Here is a 22,550-nt window from a genome sequence, read left to right as displayed (position 1 = left end):
CATTTAAAAAAAAAAATTTTTTTTTGGTGGGGGGGGTTTGTTTTATTGTATCTTGATTTCCCATGAAGTCATTAACTTCCATTTGTTGAATTCTTTTTTTTCCCCTGGGGCAATTGGGGTTAGGTGACTTGTCCAGGGTTACACACCTTAGGAAGTGTTAAGTGTCTGAGGTCAGATATGAACTTTAGTCCTCCTGACTTCAGGGCTAGTGCTCTATCCACTGCACCACCTAGGGCTCCTTGAATTCTAATTTTTTTTCCCCCATTCTTGAGTCTATCTTTTTTTTTCTTTTTTTTAAATAGTTTTTATTTATCAGACATTTGCATGGGTAATTTTACAACATTGACAATTGCCAAACCTTTTGTTTCAATTTTCCCCCCTTCCCCCCCCAGATGGCAGGTCGACCAATACATGTTTAATATGTTAGAATATAAATTAAATATAATATAAGTATACATGACCAAACAGTTGTTTTGCTGAACAAAAAGAATCAGACTTTGAAATAGTGTACATTTAGCCTGTGAAGGAAATCCAAAATGCAGGCGGTCAAAATTAGAGGGATTGGGAATTCTATGTAGTGGTTCATAGTATCTCCCAGAATTCTTTTGCTGGGTGTAGCTGGTTCAGTTCATTACTGCTCTATTGAAATTGATTTGGTTCATCTCATTGTTGAAGAGGGCCACGTCCATCATAATTGATCATCATACAGTATTATTGTTGAAGTATATAATGATCTCCTGGTCCTGCTCATTTCACTCAGCATCAGTTCATATAAGTCTCTCCAGGCCTTTCTGAAATCATCCTGTTGGTCGTTTCTTACAGAACAATAATATTCCATAATATTCATATACCACAATTTATTCAGCCAATCTCCAACTGATGGTCATCCATGTAGTTTCCAGTTTCTGGCCACCACAAAGAGGGCTGCCACAAACATTCTTGCACATACAGGTCCCTTTCCCTTCTTTAAGATCTCTTTGGGATACAAATCCAGTAGCAACACTGCTGGATCAAAGGGTATGCACAGTTTGATAACTTTTTGAGCATAGTTCCAAATTGTTCTCCAGAATGGCTGGATGTATACACAGTTCCACCAACAATGTATCAGTGTCCCTGTTATCCCACATCCCCTCCAACATTGAATTCTAATTTTTAAGGAATTATTTTCCTCAGTGAGCTTTTGTAACTTGTTTCCCAGTTGGCCAATTTTGCTTTTTAAGGCATTCTTCTCATTAGTTTTTTGTATTTCCTTTTGCAGCACTCTCAATTTTATTCTTAATTTTTTCCTCTCTCTTACTTGATGTGATGTTCAGAATTCCTTTTGAACACTTTCATGGCTTGAACCCTTTTTTTCTTACTTTTCTTGGAGGCTTTGGATGTAGGAACTTTGACTTTATCATACTCTGAATGTATGTTTTGATCTTCCTTGTCACCATAACACCTTTCAATGATCAGAAACCTTTTTTCATTGTTTTTTTGCTCATTTTCCTCTCCTATTACTCTGTTTTTAACTCTTTGTTAAAAGTGGGGCCCTGTTTCCAGAGTGGAACATGCACTGTCCCAAGCTTCAGCTGTTTTCAGACATCCTTCTAGGAACCTGACCACAAGCATTCTTGTCTTCCCTGGAGCTTTTAGGAATATAGCCACCACTGTAGCTGTAAGATCTAGTGTGCTAAAGCACCAGAGTCCTGCTTTGCTGAAACCAGGAATGGGGCTGTGCTGGCATGATCTAGGATCATGCACTGGGCTTCTACCCTGATTCCATAGACCTTGAAAGGCTGACCTTTCAAGTCCTTCCTGGTGTTCCCTGTCTCAGAGGTCCAGAAGCTTCTATCACTGCTACTGATTCAGAGGTCTGGTCTCATAATGCTGGGGCTGGTGGGGGTATGTGGTAGAAGGGGGTAGGGAGGTGGTCCTAAATCTAAGGCCAGGGCCAGAGCAGTGCTGGCATTGCACTGGGCTCCCATTCTGGTTCTGCAGGTCTTTTCTGCTGACCTTCAAAGTCCTCTTTGGTGTCTCTGGGCTGAGAGGTCTGGAAGCCATTTGTAGTGGCGCTGATTCAGAAGTCTTGCTTTATCTGACACTAGGTCCCAGGGCGGGGCTGGGACTGATGCTGTCACCAAGACTGCTCTACCATCCTGTTGTCACAAACTTTTTCTGCTGATCTTCTAAGTTGTCTTCAACTGGAAAATATTCTGCTCTGTCTTTTTGGGTGTTCTGAAAAGTTTTAAAATTCAATTAGAGTCATTATTTAAAGGAATTTGGAGAGGTTTAGGGGAGAGATTGAGCAAGTTCTTGACTTTACGAGCTCTGACATTTTGGCTACATCTCTTAATGAGATCTTTATTCTCTACATCTTTCTGTCAATTGTGCTATGCTATGGTATAGATTTGGTCTATTGTAGAATATTGTTTTAGAAAGTCTGTTTATTCTTTTCTATTATTCTCATGGAGGATGTTTGTAATTCATGTGTAGATTATCCTTGTAAAGATATAGTATAGATGGCAGAATAGATATATAGTTTCTTCATCTTGTATTGGAATCAGTTAGATTTGAGGTATTTTTTCCTACACCTTTGATATCTTCTCTTCCTTTAGGTAGTGTACAAATTGGTGTCTGATAAAGTGGTCTCCCAGTATTGTCAGTTATATCACTTTCAGCACAGATATCCTATATGTCAAGGATTCTGAACTTTTTAAATTTCATGCCTTTCTTTGGCAATCTACTGAACTTCATGAACAAAATATTTTTAAATGCATAAGATAAAATACTTAAGATGACAAGGGAAATTATACTGAATATATATTTATCAAAATGTTAAAAAATATTTCACTGATGACTATGAAAATTATCCTTGGACCCCAGATTAAGATTCCCTGCAGCTAAGTGATGCAGTAGATAGAGCACCAGCTCTGAAGTCAAAAGAACCTGAGTTCAAATGTGGCCTGACACTCTTAACACTGATTAGCTGTGTGACCCTGGGCAAGTCACTTGACCCCAATTTCCTCAAGGAAAAAAAAAAAAGAATCCCTATTTTCTGTATATCTACTTGATCCATCCTGGCCACTTTTTCCATCCTTGTTCTTTTGCACCAAGTATCAGAGTAGATATTGTTTTGATTTGGAGAGTCTTAGCACATTTTTTCATTGAATTTTTCTTTATCCATCCATCCTAAGCAACTAATGTTTTTGTGTAAGCTGTAGTTATTTTAATTAACATTGTTATCTATAAAGATCAAATATCCCATGATATCTTTTAAATTTTGAGAATACAGTAAAACCAACTCCAGTTTTCTTGTTTACCTTTCCAAGGATTGCCTGCCTTTCCATTAAGTTGCAAATTCTTTCTTCTTTCAGTTTTCCTTTATTACAAGAATGTAATGATTCATATGATTCAACTACTCTAGCAAAATGTTTACAATTGGTTATTGATTAAGGATGTCACTTTAGAGTACCAGCTATCAAATTAAGGTTTTATTGTAGGCCTAAAAACTGTGATTCTTAGAACACCATGCCTCTTTACCCACCATCTTTCCAACATCAATATAGAAAGAGAAAAGAGTCTCAAAGCACTAAGGAGCATTAAAGTTTTTTTTCCCATTTTTATGGATTGCTGTGACGCAAAGAGTTTCATCAGTAGGTTGTCAGCCTCCTGGTAATGATTATCTAGTCCCTTTCTTAGAAAATAAACTAGTTCTCTTTTTCCTGAAACCATCTTAAAACCTTTCCAGCATGGTAGAATCTGCAAGAGCTTGTGCATTACTAGCATAATCTTTAAGAACAAAGAGTCACCTTCATGTTGTGATAAGGAATGGGTAGGACTTCTGTGGAGATTTTCCTGACATGAGGCCTAAATTTGCCTCTCTGATATTCACTTACTGCATCATTTTTTCTTTATTATAAATTATTATAAATTTATTATAAATAAATTTCTTTATAAATTATGAATAAATTTTAAATTGTTATAATTTTTTATTATACGTTTAAGTCTGATGAGTCTATAGTTTATAGAATCACATATTTTTAATAAACTCTCATCAAGCTGTACTCTTAACTAGATTTCTACATAATGTTCCAGCAATGTTTTCATTCTAGAAGATCACTTTAGTTCTGGACTTCACACTTCACAATTACCTTTCATCCCAAGGTCCTTTCCCTAACTGGAAGGTGGGGGACCCCCTTCAGAACCATTTAAGGAGGGCATTCAGGCCACTTTTAATTTCCTGCCAGACTGAAGTCCTTCCCCTCCCCTTTTTTAGTTTCTTTTTATGTCTTTTCCATTAAAATGTAAGTTCTTTGAGAGTAGGAACTATCTTTTCTTTTTGCTTATATTTATATTCTCATAGAATATATGCAAAAATATGGAACATAATAAATATCCCAAAAGTGACTTGATAGTTCTGTTCTTTGGTACTAAGTAAATTTTTAAACTCTTCCAGATTGCTGCTTTTCATATATTTGAAGATGAAGAACATGATAATTGAATCATTTTTCTCAGAGTATCCTCTTTTCTAGGCTAAATAGGCGTAGTTCTTTCAACTCATTCTCATATCAACTTCACCATTCTGGTCTCCCCTCCTCTAGATATTCTCCAGCTTATCAATATTCTGCTGCAAACTTAGCAAATGAGTACTGATGAGAGGAAAGTACCGTAGGATGATTTATTTCCCAGTACCTGGAAGCTGTATTTTACGTCAACATAAGATCACTTTAGCTTTTTTTTTTGACTGCCACATCACACTGCTCACTCAGCTTGCAGTACATTATTTTTAATTATAAAAAGGCATTTGACTCTTAGAATATAATGTAGCCTTAATGTCTCTCCTTTAATAAAGGAGTATCTCTGAATATGTTAAGATCAGTGCTAGATAGATTAGTGCTAATAGATTAAATCAGAAATAACTCTTGAACTAATCTTTTTAATATCAATCTTATCATAAAACAAGGAGATATATATTCACCAAAGGTGATTGTCACTGTTATAGAGAATATCCTGTGTTTGTCCAAGTGAGAAAATGGCCTCCATGTAAATGGCATAGATAATATTTGTATTTTAAAATTGATAATACTGTATTGATTACCTCAAGCTCCAAGAACATTATAAAGTTCCATCAGTGACAAGTATATTTACTCAAAAAAGTTTGCTCTATCAGTTTTATCAAAGGGATGGTTGGTCAACTTCTAGAAAAGACAGGGGAAACACAGAAACCAGTGTTGTTTTATTGAGACAGGTCATACCAAACTAAGTTCATTTCAGTCAAAACAGTCAGTAAACATTGTGTGCCAGCCCCTATTTTTAAGGAACTTAAAACTCTAATGGAGGAACACAACATACAAAAGAAAGCTGAAAAGCAGAGAGGAAGAGTAAAATACCTAGCACAGAGATGTGGAGGAGGAGCCAAAGAAGTCTAAAATTAGTGCCACCGTAGAAGTCAAAGAAATTCAAAAGAATTATAGCTAGGTAAAAAATGAGATATCAGTCCTGGTTTGCTTCTTAAATAGAGGTGTTTATGGCTCTATTTTCCAAACAGGAGGAGTAAAGGGTACTGATGAAGTGTTGCAAATTCCCATCAACAAGGTTGATGGGAATTTGCAAGACCATGAGATATCTCAGTGATGAGTTTACTGTAGCCCTGGTTGGCTGTAGATATAATATGTCATTTTATTGTGGACGAGATATGGATTAGATGATAGGGCAGCTATACTGGTTGAATGCTGGGACCCAAACAGTAGTCATTAATGAATAATTTGATGTTAACTTAAAGATCACTTGTGGAGGACTCTAGGGATCTGTGGTATTCACAGTACTGTTTAATAACATTTTTAAAAATCGTTGATGTAGAGAAAGACAAATAGAATAATTATTAGCAAATCTGTAGATGACACAACTTAACATTCAGTCAGGATCCAAATATATATATATATATAATTTTTTTGAGAGGCATTTGGGGCTAAAGTGACTTAACCAGAGTCACACAGCTAGTAGTGTTAACTGTATGAGCTCAAATTTGAACTCAGGTCCTCCTGACTCCAAGGCTGCATACTCTATACATTGTGTCATGTAGCTGTCCCCCTCCAAAAGTAATCTTAATAGACTACAGCAATGATTCTCAGACTTTGGTTTTTTTTTTTTTGTTTTTTTTTTAAATTTTAGAACCCTTTTACACTCTTAAAAATATTGAAGGATCCCCTAAAACCTTTCATTATGGGGATGTTATAACATTTACTTTGTTAGGAATTAAAAGTTTTTGATAATATTATGCAAATACTTTGATTTCTTGGATCCACATGGTAAGAATGGCTAGAGTGAATTAGGCCAAAACTAGTGGATGAAATGTGATAGGGCTAAATGTGGTCTTAAAGTTGAGTTAAAGAAAGTCAACTTTTCCAGAACAAGATAAGAGGCAACTATGACTAGATAGCAATTTATATGAAAAAAAATCTTGGAGTTTAGTAGATTGTAGGCTGTATGTGAATCAGCTGTTATGATAGAGCCAAAAAAAAAAAAAAATCTGTTGTAATATTAAACAGCATTGTGAAGAATGATGTCTATAACTAGAGAAGTGAGAGCCCTACCCTGTATGCTTTGCCCTAATCTGACCATAACTGGAATATTTAAAGGATTTTGAGAGATTTTTAAAGATCTGGAGAATGTGTAGAGGAAAGTGACCAGGATAAGCTGGAGGAACTGAGGATATTCAATCTGGAGGTTAGTGAGAATAAGAACTGTCTTTAACTATTTTGAAAGCAGTCATGTCAAAGAGGTATTAAATTTATACTGTTTGGCTAAAAAACAAACAAACAAAAAACCCAAATAGTTGAATAGTAGGTGAAAAGTTGTGGGAAATGGATTTAGGGTCACGAGAAGAAAAATCTAGAGAGACCTTGGGAAACAGGTAGAGGAATGGATCATCTTAGAAATTACTTCATCATATTAACTGTCTTTAAGAAAAGCCAGATACCAACTTTCTGGGCATATAATGGAAGGGGATTCTTAATAAGATCTGGTTTCAACTAGATATTTGGGATACCCTTCTGACTTAAGAGATTCTGAGTGAAAGCACAAGCTAATTAAGGAAGAAGGTATGTAAGGGCGTTCTTTTTCTCTATTCCTTGGCTTGCATCTTCTGAATCTTGCTCATACCCAGTTTGTCCATAGCTAATCAGGTTTATTTCTGGGTTCCTTATGCAAAATATATTTTAAATTTTAATCTCAGAACTGGAAGTGACCTCATCATCTATAATATACTATAAGCTTCTTTGTAATATCCTTTCAGTGGTTATTTAGCCTTTGAAGGTATTCAGTGATAGAGAACTCATTTCTTCCTGAGATTCTCTTCTTTCCACTTTTTGTATAGTTGTAGTTGTTAGAAACAATTTAGGAATTAATTTTATCTTGCTTATTAATAATACTTTGATTTTTAGAACCAAATTTATAAGATCTGCAAATTCCAGCATTTTCAACTAGTTTCTGCTAGCTTCTGAATTTATTATTAGTTTTAATTTGGTTGCTACATACATTTTGAATACTTTTAACTAGGAAGGATTTATATGAAGGCTTTTTGATAGTGTTGAGGTATGAAAACAAAAAAGATACAGACTACTTTTACTACATTAAGCATAACACTGGCTACCAAATAGAGTACTGTGATGTATTTTAAGTAGCACTATCACCATAAGTTGCTAGAAATAATTTCTCCCTTCTACTTCTAGTAACTACAGTGACTTCAAGAGATCTTCATTCTGAGCCTATTCATTCTTTTTCTTCACTATTTGGAAACAAAATAGAGAAAATGAATAACTTCTCTTTATCTCATTTTTTTCTAACATTTCTCCCTCTTCAATACCAACAACAACACTGAAGCAGCAAATTAGCATAATTTTTGGAATGACATGTTTGCTATTATATTATATGGAAATTTGATTTTAAAAAAAATTTAATGATCTGATTTTTTCTCTATAGTCTCATTTTATCTCTGCACTGACCGTTGTGTTTGTAAACTCCAAGTCACTGTCATCACTAAAGATTGATGATACACCTGTAGATGATCCATCCCTCAAGGTACTAGTGGCTAACAACAGTGATACACTCAAATTATTAAAAATGAGCAGTTGTCCTCATGTCTCTCCAGCAGGTATGTTGTTATATTTTGCTCATTACAATTTGAATAAAAGTTGTATGGTATATTAAATCAACAAATTAAAAAACTCGTGCCTTTTTTGGGACATGGCAAGTAAACATCTTGTTCGTGAGTTTTTCAGACATTTATTTAAAGGCTACTATTTTCTCCCTTTTATCTTTTTTTTGAGGCTAAGTATTACAAATTCATTTAGCCATTCCTTTTGAGATGGCTTTTTAACATATTACCCTCCTATCTGTGGTGCCTAAAATTGAACACAATATTTTAGGTATTTTAGTGAATGGGGGAGCCTGTTTTTAGGCGCTGTATTTTATACTGCTGGAGAGTCAGCATGCTATCATGAATAGATAGCTATTTTCATAGTCAGAAAGTCCTGGATACAACTTCTGACATTCTGACTGTATGACTCTGTAAACCTTTTAATCTATCCCTGCCCCAAATAACTCCCTCAGACAGAACAAGTGCCTATCTGAATTGTGAGAGGGCGTCTGCTAATCAGAAGTGAAATCATAAGTCCATTACTTTTAAAAAAGGTGATTAAGAAAATGTTATTAACTTTCCCATATCTACAATATCTTTGAAATATAGGTGTATCAGCGATATCCTCAATGAAGTTATGAAAAGGGAACAAAAGATTTTAACAAACAATATTCTGCACTGTTAGTCAGACTACATCTTAAATATTGTGTTCAATTCTGGTTATTATATACTAAAGGATATTGTCAAATGTTTAAGCAAAATCAGTGATAGACTCCCTTTTTACCTTACACTTAAGTGCTGTTTCTGATTTCTACCTACCAATAGAGTAGGTAAAATCAGTGTCTATAGCTACATTATTTCAGACATTTTAGACTTTTTATGACCCCATTTCAGATTTTCTTGGCAAAGTTACTGAAGTGATTTGCCACTTCTCCAGCTCATTTTATGGATGATGAAACTGTTGAATTTGGAGTTCTAAATATTGAATGTGTTTACACTGAGGAATAAAATTTTAGAACTCCTACTTTATAGAATTATGATTTGATTAGCTAAATAAAGATTAAGCATAGAGGTTAATTTAAATGAATAATCAGCTTTCAAAGCTAATATTAAAATTTATTCATAAGATATTTAGACTTTGTTGATATTGCCTATTCCTGATAATCAGTCTCCAAATATTTTAAGTTTTGACATTTTTTTTTTAATATGTCTGGATGGTCCTATTTTTCACCTCCCATACTTTTATAACAGTTTTTTGAAAAAAAAAAAAATTAGCAACAATGAACATAAAAAAAATAACCTTAAGTTACCTTGTGGACTTTTTGGGGGTCAAGATAATTTCACAATATTTTTTCCATTTGCTCCATATGTACCTTATATATATTGTTTCCTGGGTTTGTTTACTTTGCATTCATTTTTCCATGTTTCTCTTCATTCATCATGTTTCTTAGAACACAGTAATAATCCATTACATTCATGTGCTGGTTTGTTTAGCTATTCCCCAATTCAGGGATATCTATTTTGTTTCCAATTTTTTTTTCATCACAAAGAACTACTCTAAATATTTTAGTGCATATGGAGCCTTTCTTTGTCTTTTTGCTATGAGATATACAATAGCACTTTAAGGTTTACACTGTACTTTATATAGGCCATCTCATTTATTCCTAGCAACTACCGTGTAGATAGTGCAAGGTTTTTAATCCCATATTAGAAAATTGAAAGTCATAAAAGTTAAAAAACTAATAAGTAGGTCAGAGTTGCATAGCTGATTTGAACTCCAGGTCTTTTGTCTCCCAAGGCAAGTGATTTTTCCATTACACCATGCTGCATCCCATTAAAACTACAGTAAAACATTGTAGATCTGTCTTATAATTTTTTAAATTGTAATTAAATAATTTATTCAAAAGTATAATTTCAGTTGTGAATTGGCTGAATTTATTTTCTTTTCCAAGGTATCCTTTGTGTGGCTGACCAATGCCATGGCTTACGTGAACTGGCCTTGAACTACCACCTCTTAAGTGATGAGCTGCTTCTTGCTTTGTCTTCTGAGAAACATGTCAGATTAGAACACTTGCGCATTGATGTAGTCAGTGAAAATCCAGGACAGACACATTTCCATACAATTCAGAAGAGCAGCTGGGATGCTTTTGTCAGACATTCACCTAAAGTAAATTTAGTGATGTATTTTTTTTTGTATGAAGAAGAATTTGACCCATTCTTTCGTTATGAAATTCCTGCCACCCATCTTTACTTTGGGAGATCAGTAAGTAAAGATGTCCTTGGCCGTGTTGGAATGACATGCCCTCGTTTGGTTGAACTAGTAGTATGTGCTAACGGATTACGACCACTGGATGAGGAATTAATTCGCATTGCAGAACGCTGCAAAAATTTGTCAGCTATTGGACTAGGTGAATGTGAAGTCTCTTGCAGTGCCTTTGTTGAGTTTGTGAAGTTGTGTGGTGGCCGTTTGTCTCAGCTATCCATTATGGAAGAAGTCCTAATTCCTGACCAAAAGTATAGTTTGGAGCAGATTCATTGGGAAGTATCAAAGCATCTTGGTAGAGTTTGGTTTCCAGACATGATGCCCACTTGGTAAAGATCTTAAGCCAAAAGGCACTTTTAATAGCACTTTTAAATTTGAGCATACCATATTGTTAAAGGGGGGGGAGCTTATTTAACATGGTTTAAAAATAATTATATGACTGTGGCATAGAAATTTAATATTTTCAGTCAGTGACTAAACACAGGATTAAATAATGTGGAAGATTTCATGGGCTAGGTTTGGTCAAAAAAATCTGTTTCTTTAACCCAGTAGCAATCAGATGTCAGTAGAAAATTTGGTAGCGATTCAAATATAAAAATAATCAACAGTTGTAAAGTTTAAACATGTTAAGTATGCGAAACTTGTCTACTACAGATTATGAAATCCAAGAAGTAGTAATAGATTTCCAAAAAATGTTTTGTTCTCTATGCAGTTTTTTAAAATGTAAAATTGACAACTTTAGGGTCTTCATACACCTGTTATAAGGTGTCAGATATAGCTCAGGAAGGTAAGATTTGTTGGGATATGGGTGTAGGTATGTTTTGTTCATGAAGATTGGCCAAATTTTTGCAGTTTTTACACAGCCCAGTTTTTTCTTACTGTACATGTTTCTTGAGGGGGGGAAATATGTATACATTTATTAGGTAAATGGTAAATTTAACAAAGTGGCTGTTGTCCAAGAACACAAATTAGAGCCAAGATCAAACTACCACAAGGCAAAGAGTAGAATGAAAAGCATTTGATTTACATTTTGGAAATTGCTTTGTAATCTACTAACCTTATAAAGTCTATCTTGTACTACTATGTTATTCTGTAAATTGCACTTGAGTCATTTATTTGTATGTGAAGTAAGGAATATTTAAACCAATTTTCTTTGGTTTTTGTATATTGTTTAAACTAGTTTTGAGTTTGTTGTATCTGAAATTCATAATGGCAAACTATTTAAAAAGCCAGATCAAAATTATAATTAAAAGTAAACCCTAAAATGTTTATAAATTGTATAAAAGATATTCAGATTGTAATAAGTCTTAATGGTGACTTATTTTTGTTTTAGAGATTGTACAGCTAAATTGTGTAAGATATTTTGGTTTTTATTAATCATACATGGAGCTCCAAATGTAATATTTTTAGAGTGAGCTATAATAAATTTAAAAGGCATATTTAAGTTTATATTTTTTTGAGTGAATATTGTTAAGTGGACTGACAAAAGACAAAAGTTTCCATAGATTCTTGTACTTGGTAATCATCAGTTTAAATGAATTATTTTCTAAATGAATTTTTAATACTTCAAAGTGTCATTTTAAATTGTCACCACTTATACAAAGATAATGGTATATTGTATAGACCGTAAAAATATGAAGTTTTATCTTCAAACATCTGGATTTCTTAGTCTTTACATAACCTTGCTTCTGGGGATTAATGCCAAATATTTCCCCTCTTTGGGAGAAATTGGAAGGGCACTATCCATTTTTTAAAAAGTAATTTTTTCCCAAAACTATAAATTGATGCTTGAAAGTACTTCATCAGTGTTTCAGAAACAGTTTGTCTTAGTTAGCAGTTGTAGGTGCTGTTTATAATAAATTTTATCTATTTCAAAATAGGATTGCATATTGATTAGGGCAGTTTAAGGTCTTCTAAATAATTTTGATCTGCCTTAGGATTCTAAAACAAGAACTTAATCTTCAGCTATATATATATGTAAATAAGCAGAAACAATATAATGGCCCAAATTTTAAAATAAGTAACAAGTGAACAATAATGGTTTTTATGTGCTAATGTGCACACAAAACACATCTGTTAGACTTTTTAACAGAAATAATTATTAAATACTTGGAGTATTTTAAAAGAACATCTTTAGTAAATGGATTTGACAAACATAACATTCTAATAACCAAAGCTTTATTTGGAAATTTACATTTTGTAAAAATTGATTTGTATTATACTTGAGATACTTAATTTCAATTTATAAAAATATGCATAGTCTTTAAGATAAATTTTTACTTATGCTTTATATGCTCAATATTTTTTGTCTATTTGAAAATAAAGATAGTTCTTAATTCTGATGTATTACCATAATCAATCAGCTACATAAGCATTTTAAAATTATTTTCTTACTTTAAAACTCAAGTTTTAGAACTAGCCTCAATAATGTTCTGGTTTGGAGAAATTTTATTTGATGTGTGCTCAGTTTAATATGAAAACAAAATTTTGTTGAAGAGTAATTATTTTTGAAAAAATCTATAGACAATTGATATCCAGAGGTAGGAAAGGCAGTGGCAAAAATTAGCATTACATTCAAACTCTAAGCAGAGAAAATTAACCATAATTAGTTATATAAGATCCCTAAAAGATTAATTTTGCTTTTCTCACCATTTGCAAATCCATAATTTTAAAACATTTCAAATTTGTTAAACTTGTCTACAATCCCTTGCCCTGGATCATTTTTTTCTCACCAATATGTATTTTCCTTGTGGGGCAGGCAGCTTTTAGGAGTACAAGATCAATTTGATCTGTGACAAGAATTTTTATATATAAAGTGTTCTTGAAATCATTTCACATAATTCTGTCAATAAACTACCAATTTTTAATTAATTAATAAACCTTTCTCATTTACCAATGCTTTCATTGCCGTTTTTAAAGGCCTTAAGAAATCTTTGATTACTATAGGAAAATCTTAATTTTCTGGAAAAGGATTTTTATATTTTATAACAAAGGCAGTTTTGTGTTCTGGGTTTCATTTTGTTTTGGTAAGTTAAATCCAACATAATTGGTAGTATACCATGTATTTCCGTGGCAGCACATTTCTGTATTATTTTACATGAGAAAATTGAAGCATGTAGAAATTCATATTGGAATAAGTAGAACAAGATTTGGATATAGGATTTAAGACTACTAATCTAGTGGATTTTGAACTTTTCTATCAGAGATTGGGAGTGAGATACCACACCAAAAGATTTTTCTAGATTACAGACTCTCTCAGCCTCTCACCAAAAAATTGTAGGAGTACCTTTACAACTATCCTTATAAATATAATCGATTGCAAAATATGTCCCCACCCTTTTGTTGTATCTAAAATTAATTTAATAAGGGTCTTCATTTCACAGAAAAAAGTTTATGAAATAATTGCTTGATTTTGATCTTGAATGGAATACATCCTTATATATATATTACATCAATCAAGTATAAATAAATATCATCCTTTGCTGTTTAAGGAGAGAGAAAAGACTTGGTCCCTGTTTGAGAGAAGAGAGAGAGAAGTGGTTTGAACAGATCAAATCAGGTTTCACCTACTTTAAATGCGTGCTCAATCAGTGTAGAGATCTTTTTGTCTCAAAGCTGTGTGGCAGTAGAAATGTCACCATTGGAATACATGATACACCTTACTACTAATGCAAGATGTGTGAAGTTATAAATCAAACAGTCTCACAGCTGACTTTTTAAAAGCCCATTCTCTGAAGATTTAAGATTTCATTACAACATAGTAATAAGCTTAAGGCCTCTAAAAACTGCAATTTTTTTTTCTTTTAGAAGTAAAAGAATTATTTCTTAAGAATGCCATAATTCTTATTTTTGTTTTGATTGTATTATTTCAAATAATTTTATCAACTTATCAGAACTAGTACCAAGCAAAAACCCATAAGTGTACTCACTAAACCTAAGAACATAATTAATGCTACAGAAAAGAATTCATAACATAGCATTCTTTTTATAAAATGATTTTGAGATATATATTTAAAATAGTTTAAATTTAGAAATATGATAGCTCCAATCTCCATGATAAGAGCCAATTACTGTGTAGATTTGCAAATAACACAGAATATTATTAAATACAATACTTTTTAGTATGTTAAGAGGTAAGTGTTTGATACATCTAAATGTTTTCTGGCCACTAATTAAGTCTGAATTCAGTGTAACCTTCCTTCATACGATTTCTTACTTATGCCTACATTCAATATAGTTTGAAATAAAATAAGATTCATTGGTATGAATGATAAGCATTATATTGTCAAATATACAACAAAATTTCATTGCATGAATTAAAAAAAAAAAAACCCAACAACTGTTTTCTCCTAGTAGCTTTGTACATCACATAAAGTATGATATGACATGATTCATAATAACCTTTGGCAACATCATAATTACACCTAAAGATGCTTAGTTTTTCCAATAATGTTTAACAACTTAACTTGTACTTAATACAGATGCTTAGAGCTAAGCAGCCCCCTGCCTTGTGTTTTACTGTGTACCCAGAGTGGATTGTATATGAACATATGCTATTTGGTTTTTTTTTTTAAATGTGTATGAGCTTTACATTTGCTCTCTAGAGGAATACTTTCCAATATAGCCATCCTTTCAACAAGGCTGCTTTTTCAAAAACTGTCTCTATCTAAAACCAATTAATGAGCAAGGTAAAGGACTAAAAAAAGTGATTTTGGGCACCAGTGAATTCATGACATAGATCTGTATACCCAAGAAATACAGTGCTTCAGAGAGTTAAACACAATATATGAACACGTTACTTAATCCTACATTATCACTGCTAGTCAGGGAAGGGAGGGAAAATGTAAAGCATATTAAGAGTTAACTGTGCCCACAGGTTCTAAGATGCTTAATGACAAACCATGAAGCACTATGTACCCAGCTTAAAAGCTGATATTGAAAATCCCAGGAAATTCTGAAGCTGAAAGTCTATAGTGAGAAAATGAGCTTTCACATCTGCCAGGTTTAAGGGGGAAAAATGTCTTAGAAACTCCAGTAAGTAAAACTCATTCAGGATACTTAGATCCAAAGGCAATCTAAAACTATTACAACACAGGATACTAATTAAAAAATCCTAAGTGGCATGAAGAACAAAAGATGTAACTTTTTCAGTGTAGTAATTATATATACTTTATTAAGCACCTATTATGTAAAAGGCACACTATAACATAATCTGTTTAATATTAGCCCAGATGCTATTACTTTTCTTTCATGTTAATTTAGAAATCCAGATAATCCAAGAGGCCAACTTTTACCAATATAATATCTTATTTTAAGCTCCAATAGATATTAATAGGCAAAAGGATTTGTTGATTTAAGTTTCACCTCCTTGCCACTCAAAAACTGGAAAAGTTTTTTTTTTTTTAAATGAAAGAATAGACCTGGGATGATTCATAATAGGACCAAATTACTCCCTGAATATTCAAGAAGATATATTGACATTTCCTTCTTCAGAAGTCCCAGTATTTTAGAAACTGGTGTTTTGGTTTGTTTGGTAAAGGAATTTCTTCATATGTTATCTTTATAAAGGGGTACTTCATAGGCAAAAACCAATATTCAAAATTATAAAACAAATAAAATTGCTTATGGATCAGCACTGCATCAAAAATTTTTATAAGACTTAACACAAATTCTTTAGCTGACAAATGAGGTTGAAATGGATAATAAAAACTCCTTATGGCTGTAGCAAGAGACTTGTTTCCTGCAGGTCCAAAAATTGAGGTTTCGTTTCCCACATACGTAGGTTCTCCACTGTACAGAAATATTCTGGTGTAGTTGGTTTGTATGTTCTTAAATTTGGCCCCAAGTTCAGCCAACTTTTTATATGTTCTTAACACAAATTTGGAACAATCATAAGATTCGAACCATGTTGTCGACTGATTTCCTGGACTGGACTGGACTGTCCATGTCTCATAATAAATACCTGTTTCATTATCCTGTTTCACCCAGTTTGCCATTTGGTTAAATATTTTTCCTATTTGAAAAAAAAAAAAAAAAAGGACATAATTAAACCTCATATATAAACACATGTATCTATAATAGACATGAATAAATGAAAATGTTTGGATTTCACAGTAGATTCAAACTCATATGCTCAAAGCAAGCAATATCTCAAATCATTTTTTATGTAAGAAAGGTAAAAGAATAATATCAATTGATATTTACTTACAGACTATTTTATATACAATTCTCAGCCTAATACCAACTCTATGAAATCCCAGTTGCAAAAAAAAAGACAGAGAAGTTAGTTGACTTGCCCATAGTAACACTGCATGTTGCTAGGCACATTGCCTTTGTAATTCATCAATTTTATAATTAAAAACTCATAATTCAGAGCTTCAGAGGGTTTTATAGAAATCATCTAACCCAACTTTATGCAGAAGAGGAAAATGAATTTCAGTAGTGATAGCATGTTGGTCAGGTCATTGGTTATAAAGTTCCCCAAAATACAGGCAAGTATAATGAAATATATTAGTAATAAGTAGAATGCATAAAAGTACAAAAAATGTCAGGAAAGATGATCAGGAATGAGAGATTATAAAGGAGGGAGAAATTTAATTAATTATAAAAATGATTCAAAGCTCCCATCTTTTTTGTTTTTAATACTTTTAATTGCACTGGATCTTTACTAGGATCAATTCTAATTTAGTTTAATCTTGTCCAAACAATAGAATTTACAAGCTCTGTTGAATTTCTTCTCGAATTCTTACTCCTCTGTGTTTATTGTATTGAGTGACATCATAAACTGTGAGAACACATTATATTCACTAGCTAATTCCATCTGACTATCTCTACCTTTTTCATGTGTCAGGATATTTTAAGGCATATTTTATAAGCCTGACATGGTCGGTATAGTCTGAAAATAAAAGGATAGATTATGTGACAAAGTTTCTTCAGAAAGTGATTTACCATTTCACTTGGGCATATTTATTTTCAATTTGAGATTTTATTCTCTGCTTTGAAAAGAATATAAAATTAATCAGAATTGTGGAACCTCGGCTTCTAATCATATCATATATATTTTTTAAAAGGATTTGGAAGAGGCACCTGAGGGCACCTAATCTAACGTATTCATTTTATAGAAGAAATAGGTCCAAAGAAGTAAAGTCATTCACGCTTTAAGCCTAAGATTAAACCAAGTTCCAAGAGGCCAAATAAGGCTCTTTTTCAATTTGGATCTCTTTACCTCTAACCCCAGGGAAAGGAAAGGGAAGAAGGAAAACAGGACTCTCAGACCCAGAGGGTGAGGAAAAAATATTATTTATATACATTAATAAGTTTCACATACACATATAAGACATACCTCTTATATGTCACAGACATCACACTATACCCTATCATATACAGATTATACACTGTTCATGCGTTCATTGCCAATATTTATTTCAGAGATCCCAGGAATAAGGAGCCAACCCAAGTTAGTTGTTGAGAGGCCATTAAAGCTGACCTTTTTTGCTTCCTAGTATAGTTCTCTTTTCTTACAGAAAACAGGGAGATAGCTTAATTTTATCACATTTAATATTAAACTGTAATCAAAATAACATTACTTCCTAGTAATGTGTGCTTTTTGGATTTCAAATTTAGTCACTGAGGACAAAAATTACAGAAGAGAACTGACTCTAGGAGTAAGCTTTGTTAATAATATAACATCTGTTTTATCTTTTAAAAAAAGCTTAACAGGAAGCTTTGCTCAGTTACAAAGGCCCTAAACACATTTTTCCCAAGCCACTTCTTACCAATACCACTTCTAGGAAGCATAAGCATTCCAGAGGCTCAAATAGTACTTCAAATATTTGTCATTTTTACCAAATTTTTTACAATATACATGTACTGAGTCATAATTTTCTATTAGTTTCCAGTGACAACAGGCAATAAACTACATGAATAATATTTTGGTTTAAAATTTAGTGTTTCTAACATATTTTACCTTGACCTCTAAAATTGTGAAGAAAAATAACTACTCTTAATGAAAGCTGGTTTTAATATTTGTATGTTTATACTGTCAGTCAAATGCCGTTTTCAAAACCTACCTGATATGGTTGCTATCAGGACCAAGGTCCCATTTTCTTTCCAGTGAATATCATCAATACCTTCAAAAAAGCAGGCAGCTCCCTGATTACACCAGAATGGTGCATTCATTTCAGGTCGGAGATGAGGAAATGTACAGTTTCCAAGTTGGAAAAGTTCATACCATTCCATGGTGTAATTCTTGCCTGTCAAAACATTTCTGAATCCAATAGCATCATGCATAATATTCTGTGTAAAAATGTCAGATATAAAAAGTTACAAAGTAAGAATCTTATCTTCTATGTTCCAACTTTGGGTGTCCCTCAGATCTTTGTCCTGGAATCTTTAATAACCTGCTGATGATCTCTACTCCTTAGATATTCAAATATCCATCTTTACAAAGATGATTCCCAAATCTATAAATCCAATCTTCTGATTTCCTTTCCTGGCTCTTCAGCTACCTATTATTTCTCCACTAAGCATGGCATTAAAATCTCAAATTCAATTTCAATCATTAAGAACTTATTTTATAGGTAAAGGGACAAAAATATAAAAGACAAAACAGTTCCTTCCTTTAAGGTACTTATATTCTAAATTTAACATGCTTTAAATGTTCAAAATGGAAGTTATGATCTATTTTCATTAAGCCATCTCTCCTTTAAACTTCCCTATTTCTAGTGGGGTATCAATTATGCTTATAATCTTAGAATCTCTGCTTCCTCACTGCTTATATCTAATTAGCATCTAAGCCTATTCAGTTGTTCTGTTATAATGCCTTTCATATCCACTCTTTAACATCACTACTGAATCACTATGCCAGTTCGGAAGGCAGACCTTGACTACTGAAAAAAACCTTCAGAATGGCCTTCCCACTTTTTAATCCATTTTTTATGGTTTAAGTTTAAGCATCTTATTTTCTTGGGGGTGGGGTGGAGGGAAGAATCTGATAAATCACATATTTCTCAGCCAGGTATTGAAAACCTGTCTCTAATCCCTCTTTTTGGAAATTTCATATTATTGCCTTTCACATAGTCTAATATTTGAGGCAAGCCCAAAAGCTGCTGCCTACATTCCATCTCCTATTTCAGCCCCTTTACAGGTTATCCTCTAGACCTGGACACACTTCTTATTCATATACTACTTTCTCCTTGATCCCTTTCCTTTCCTCCCTCACAAATTACATTATATTGACTGATTTGTCTGTGTATACTCTTTAGTAGAATGAAAGTTCTTTGAAAAACTATTTTGTAATACCTAGAAACAGCATTTGACATGGTAGGTTCTTAATAAATGAGATTGGCCAAGGCACCTGGGACATGAGCTACTTGAAAGTTTTACTTCTGCACATTCTCATTCTCCCTTCCTAAGCTGTGGCTTTTTGTTCCCTGGCTTAACCCCATCTTGTGTCTAGAATACTCTCCAGGACAGAATTCTTGGATTCTTTTTAGGGGGGCAGGGTGTTACAATGGTTCTTTTTCAAGTTAGGGAATGGTATGTCCGAGCTGAGAGCTGAAGAAATAAGATGTGCTGTATATTACTTTATGTGATAATAGGAAAGTAAAAAAACTACCGAAGTTCTGGTTTTACAGTTATTTTCACTATTGATAATTACATCGTGATAGTTGTAATCCTGGGTTACAGGATTAATTTATAATAAAGTGCATCCTAGAGAATATTAAAGTTTTTACAATGTTCTTCAAATAGTCTCAATCTTTACTTTTTGTTGGAGTTTAAATAATATGGACAGTCCAAAGAGAGAGTTCTTTGATGCAGTGGCATAGATTTTTTTTCCCCCCGAGGCAATTGGGTTAAGTGACTTGCCCAGGGTCATACAGCTAGGAAGTGTTAAGTATCTAAGACCAGATTTGAACTCAGGTCCTCCTGACTTCAAGGCTGGTGAGTGGCATAGATTTTAAGAGGGAGAATGCAAGTTTCTTCAAAATAGGGATTTTTTTTGCCTGGTATTTAGTAGGTAATTAATGCTGGGGACCTCCTTTATTCTCCCTCTTCCTATTGCCCCTTCCCCAAATCTTATCACACAGGAAGGATATACAAAGGACGAAAAAAGAGGAAAGAATAAATTGATGCTGTTTCTGTCTTGGCATCTCACCTCTAGCTCCCAGGAGGGACATATTCTACTTGCTAAAGTAATATAAATTTGCTTAAAATGCTCTATATTTCAACATACTAAGAAGTATTTCAAAGAAATTTAAGCAGCACAAATATGTAAAACTTAAGGAACTTAGAATGACAGATAATGTACATTCTATAAGAGTACATAGGAATATCAAAGGTTTAATGTCTTGGAACTAGCACAATCTATTTTGTTGACCATAACATCAATGCTCCTGAAATTAGGTGAATGTACATATATGTACACACACACACACACACACACACACACACACACACACACACACACACACACGAATTTATTTTTTCCTAAATCAAAGTGCACTTAAAAATTTAGAGTCATGACAAAATAAAGGTCCATCCTCACCAAATGTCCCAGGAGATCACCATATTTAAATTCCCATACTGGGGCTTGTAATCGAAAAACTTCTAGGACATCATTATCCTTCATAACTGGGATAGGAGAACCAGTTGGGCAGAAAGTATATTGAGCTTGACAATAAGGATCTGGTTTAGGACGGAATTCAAAACGCCTTAAGAAAAAAGAAAAAAAATATATATATAAAACTTGAAAGAAACTGATGTGACCATATATAATTAAGATCTAAATTTAATTTAAAGGTTATTTTAGGTAAACACTCCAACCTTCTCCCTTTATATATAAAGAAACTGGGGTTTATAAAACTTAAATGATCTGGGATTCAAGTCACTTTTCTAGCTATGTGATCTTGAACAGCTCATTTAATTATTCTAAGTCTCAATTTCTCTAGTTATAAAATAGGGACCAGTTATACTATCTTCCTCATAGAACTGTCATTATGAAGGTCAAAATTAGGTAACATGTTAAAGGATTTTATAATTATAAAAGTGCTAAGAAAATATAAGCATAACTTATAATACCAAAATTACCAAAAAAAACCCAAACCCCAAAACTTTGATGAATTCACACTTGCTTCTAATTTTATAATTTGGAAAAATTTTTATTTCCAATTACTCTCAGGTCACGTTGAGTTTTGTCTGATTTCCTTATAGGAAATAAGGAGAAAATATGTATATTCTCCAATAATATTCTACTAGGATTTTTTTTTTAAATCATGCCAATCAGATTTATGTAGCTAAATAAAAGTTAGTATAGCTATAATACTAGACATAATAAGTTAAATATGCTGTAATTATTCCGCCATTATCATTTGTTCAATATAAGAACTTGAGAGAAATCTGACCTTCAAGTCTATGGTGAATATACTTTTTATATAATATAAAAAAGCCTATTAAATACAACCTTCATCATTATTTCTTCCTCTTCTATCCTTTGTTTAAAGAGAAGCCCTCTTTATTTATACAGCAGGGTAATGAATATAGAGTAACTAAATATACAATTAGGTTGTATAAGTAATAATAAAAACATCCACACAGCACTCTTTAAGTTTTACAAAATACTTTTTTTCTTTTTAACATTTCCTTGAGATGGTCTGAACATGATTTGTCAATACTTCAAAAATGCATGATTTTGTGGGAGGAAACTCCTGCAACAAGGCAAATTGCATTGCAAATTATATTTATAGTCTATGAGAGGTTAAATGGCTTGCCCACAGTTCCAGATAGCAAGGGCAAGACATGAACATCCCAAGTCTTTGTGATTAGCAAGTCCAGCCCTCTATTTACTACCCTACAAAACCTATCACTAAAGATTACATAATTGACACTGATAAAATACTGTACAATTTGCAAAGAACTTTACAGATTTTTCCCTGAGCTTTGTAGCAATCTGGTGAAGGGAGATACTACTAATATGGTCTCCATTTTACAGATGAAAATACCGAACCTCAGAAGTTAAGTGATTAATAAATAATTCCTGACTAGGTCACACAGATAGTGACAGAGGAAGAATTCAAAGTCAAGTCTTCTTGACTCCAAGTCTGGTATTTCCAGCACACAGGATGCTGGACATCAGAGCCAGAAGATGAGGTTTTGATTCCCACTTCTAGT

General features: G+C 33.0%; 2 protein-coding genes across 6 annotated transcripts in view; one reads left to right on the top strand and one right to left on the bottom strand.

Moving 5' to 3' along the window:
* FBXL3 (F-box and leucine rich repeat protein 3) overlaps positions 1 to 22,550 on the top strand; it is a 61,401-nt gene that overhangs the window by 18,737 nt on the left and 20,114 nt on the right. For 3 of the 4 annotated variants that reach the window (XM_074299292.1, XM_074299293.1, XM_074299294.1), the window contains exons 4-5: positions 7,963 to 8,134; positions 10,072 to 11,831. The exons of the other annotated variant lie outside the window; for it this stretch is intronic. In XM_074299292.1, coding sequence (XP_074155393.1) covers positions 7,963 to 8,134; positions 10,072 to 10,715 — 816 coding nt within the window. In that variant the 3' untranslated portion in view covers positions 10,716 to 11,831. Of the gene's footprint in view, positions 1 to 7,962; positions 8,135 to 10,071; positions 11,832 to 22,550 lie in introns of those variants that run through there. 4 annotated transcript variants of the gene reach the window in all.
* The window catches only part of CLN5 (CLN5 lysosomal BMP synthase), a 28,812-nt gene that overhangs the window by 3,883 nt on the left and 2,379 nt on the right, over positions 1 to 22,550 (bottom strand). The window contains exons 2-4 of one of the 2 annotated variants that reach the window (XR_012487783.1): positions 20,929 to 21,094; positions 18,452 to 18,677; positions 15,803 to 16,395 (exon numbers count right to left, since the gene is read on the bottom strand). Coding sequence is in view for 1 of the 2 variants with exons in the window: in XM_074299298.1 (XP_074155399.1) it covers positions 15,872 to 16,395; positions 18,452 to 18,677; positions 20,929 to 21,094 (916 nt within the window). In the remaining variant the exon portion in view is untranslated. Of the gene's footprint in view, positions 1 to 12,543; positions 16,396 to 18,451; positions 18,678 to 20,928; positions 21,095 to 22,550 lie in introns of those variants that run through there. The other variant, XM_074299298.1, reaches the window with a different exon arrangement.

The sequence above is a fragment of the Sminthopsis crassicaudata genome, chromosome 3 (genome assembly GCF_048593235.1).
Source record: "Sminthopsis crassicaudata isolate SCR6 chromosome 3, ASM4859323v1, whole genome shotgun sequence".
Lineage (NCBI taxonomy): Eukaryota > Metazoa > Chordata > Mammalia > Dasyuromorphia > Dasyuridae > Sminthopsis > Sminthopsis crassicaudata.
This window is presented reverse-complemented; position numbering and strand designations above follow the sequence as displayed.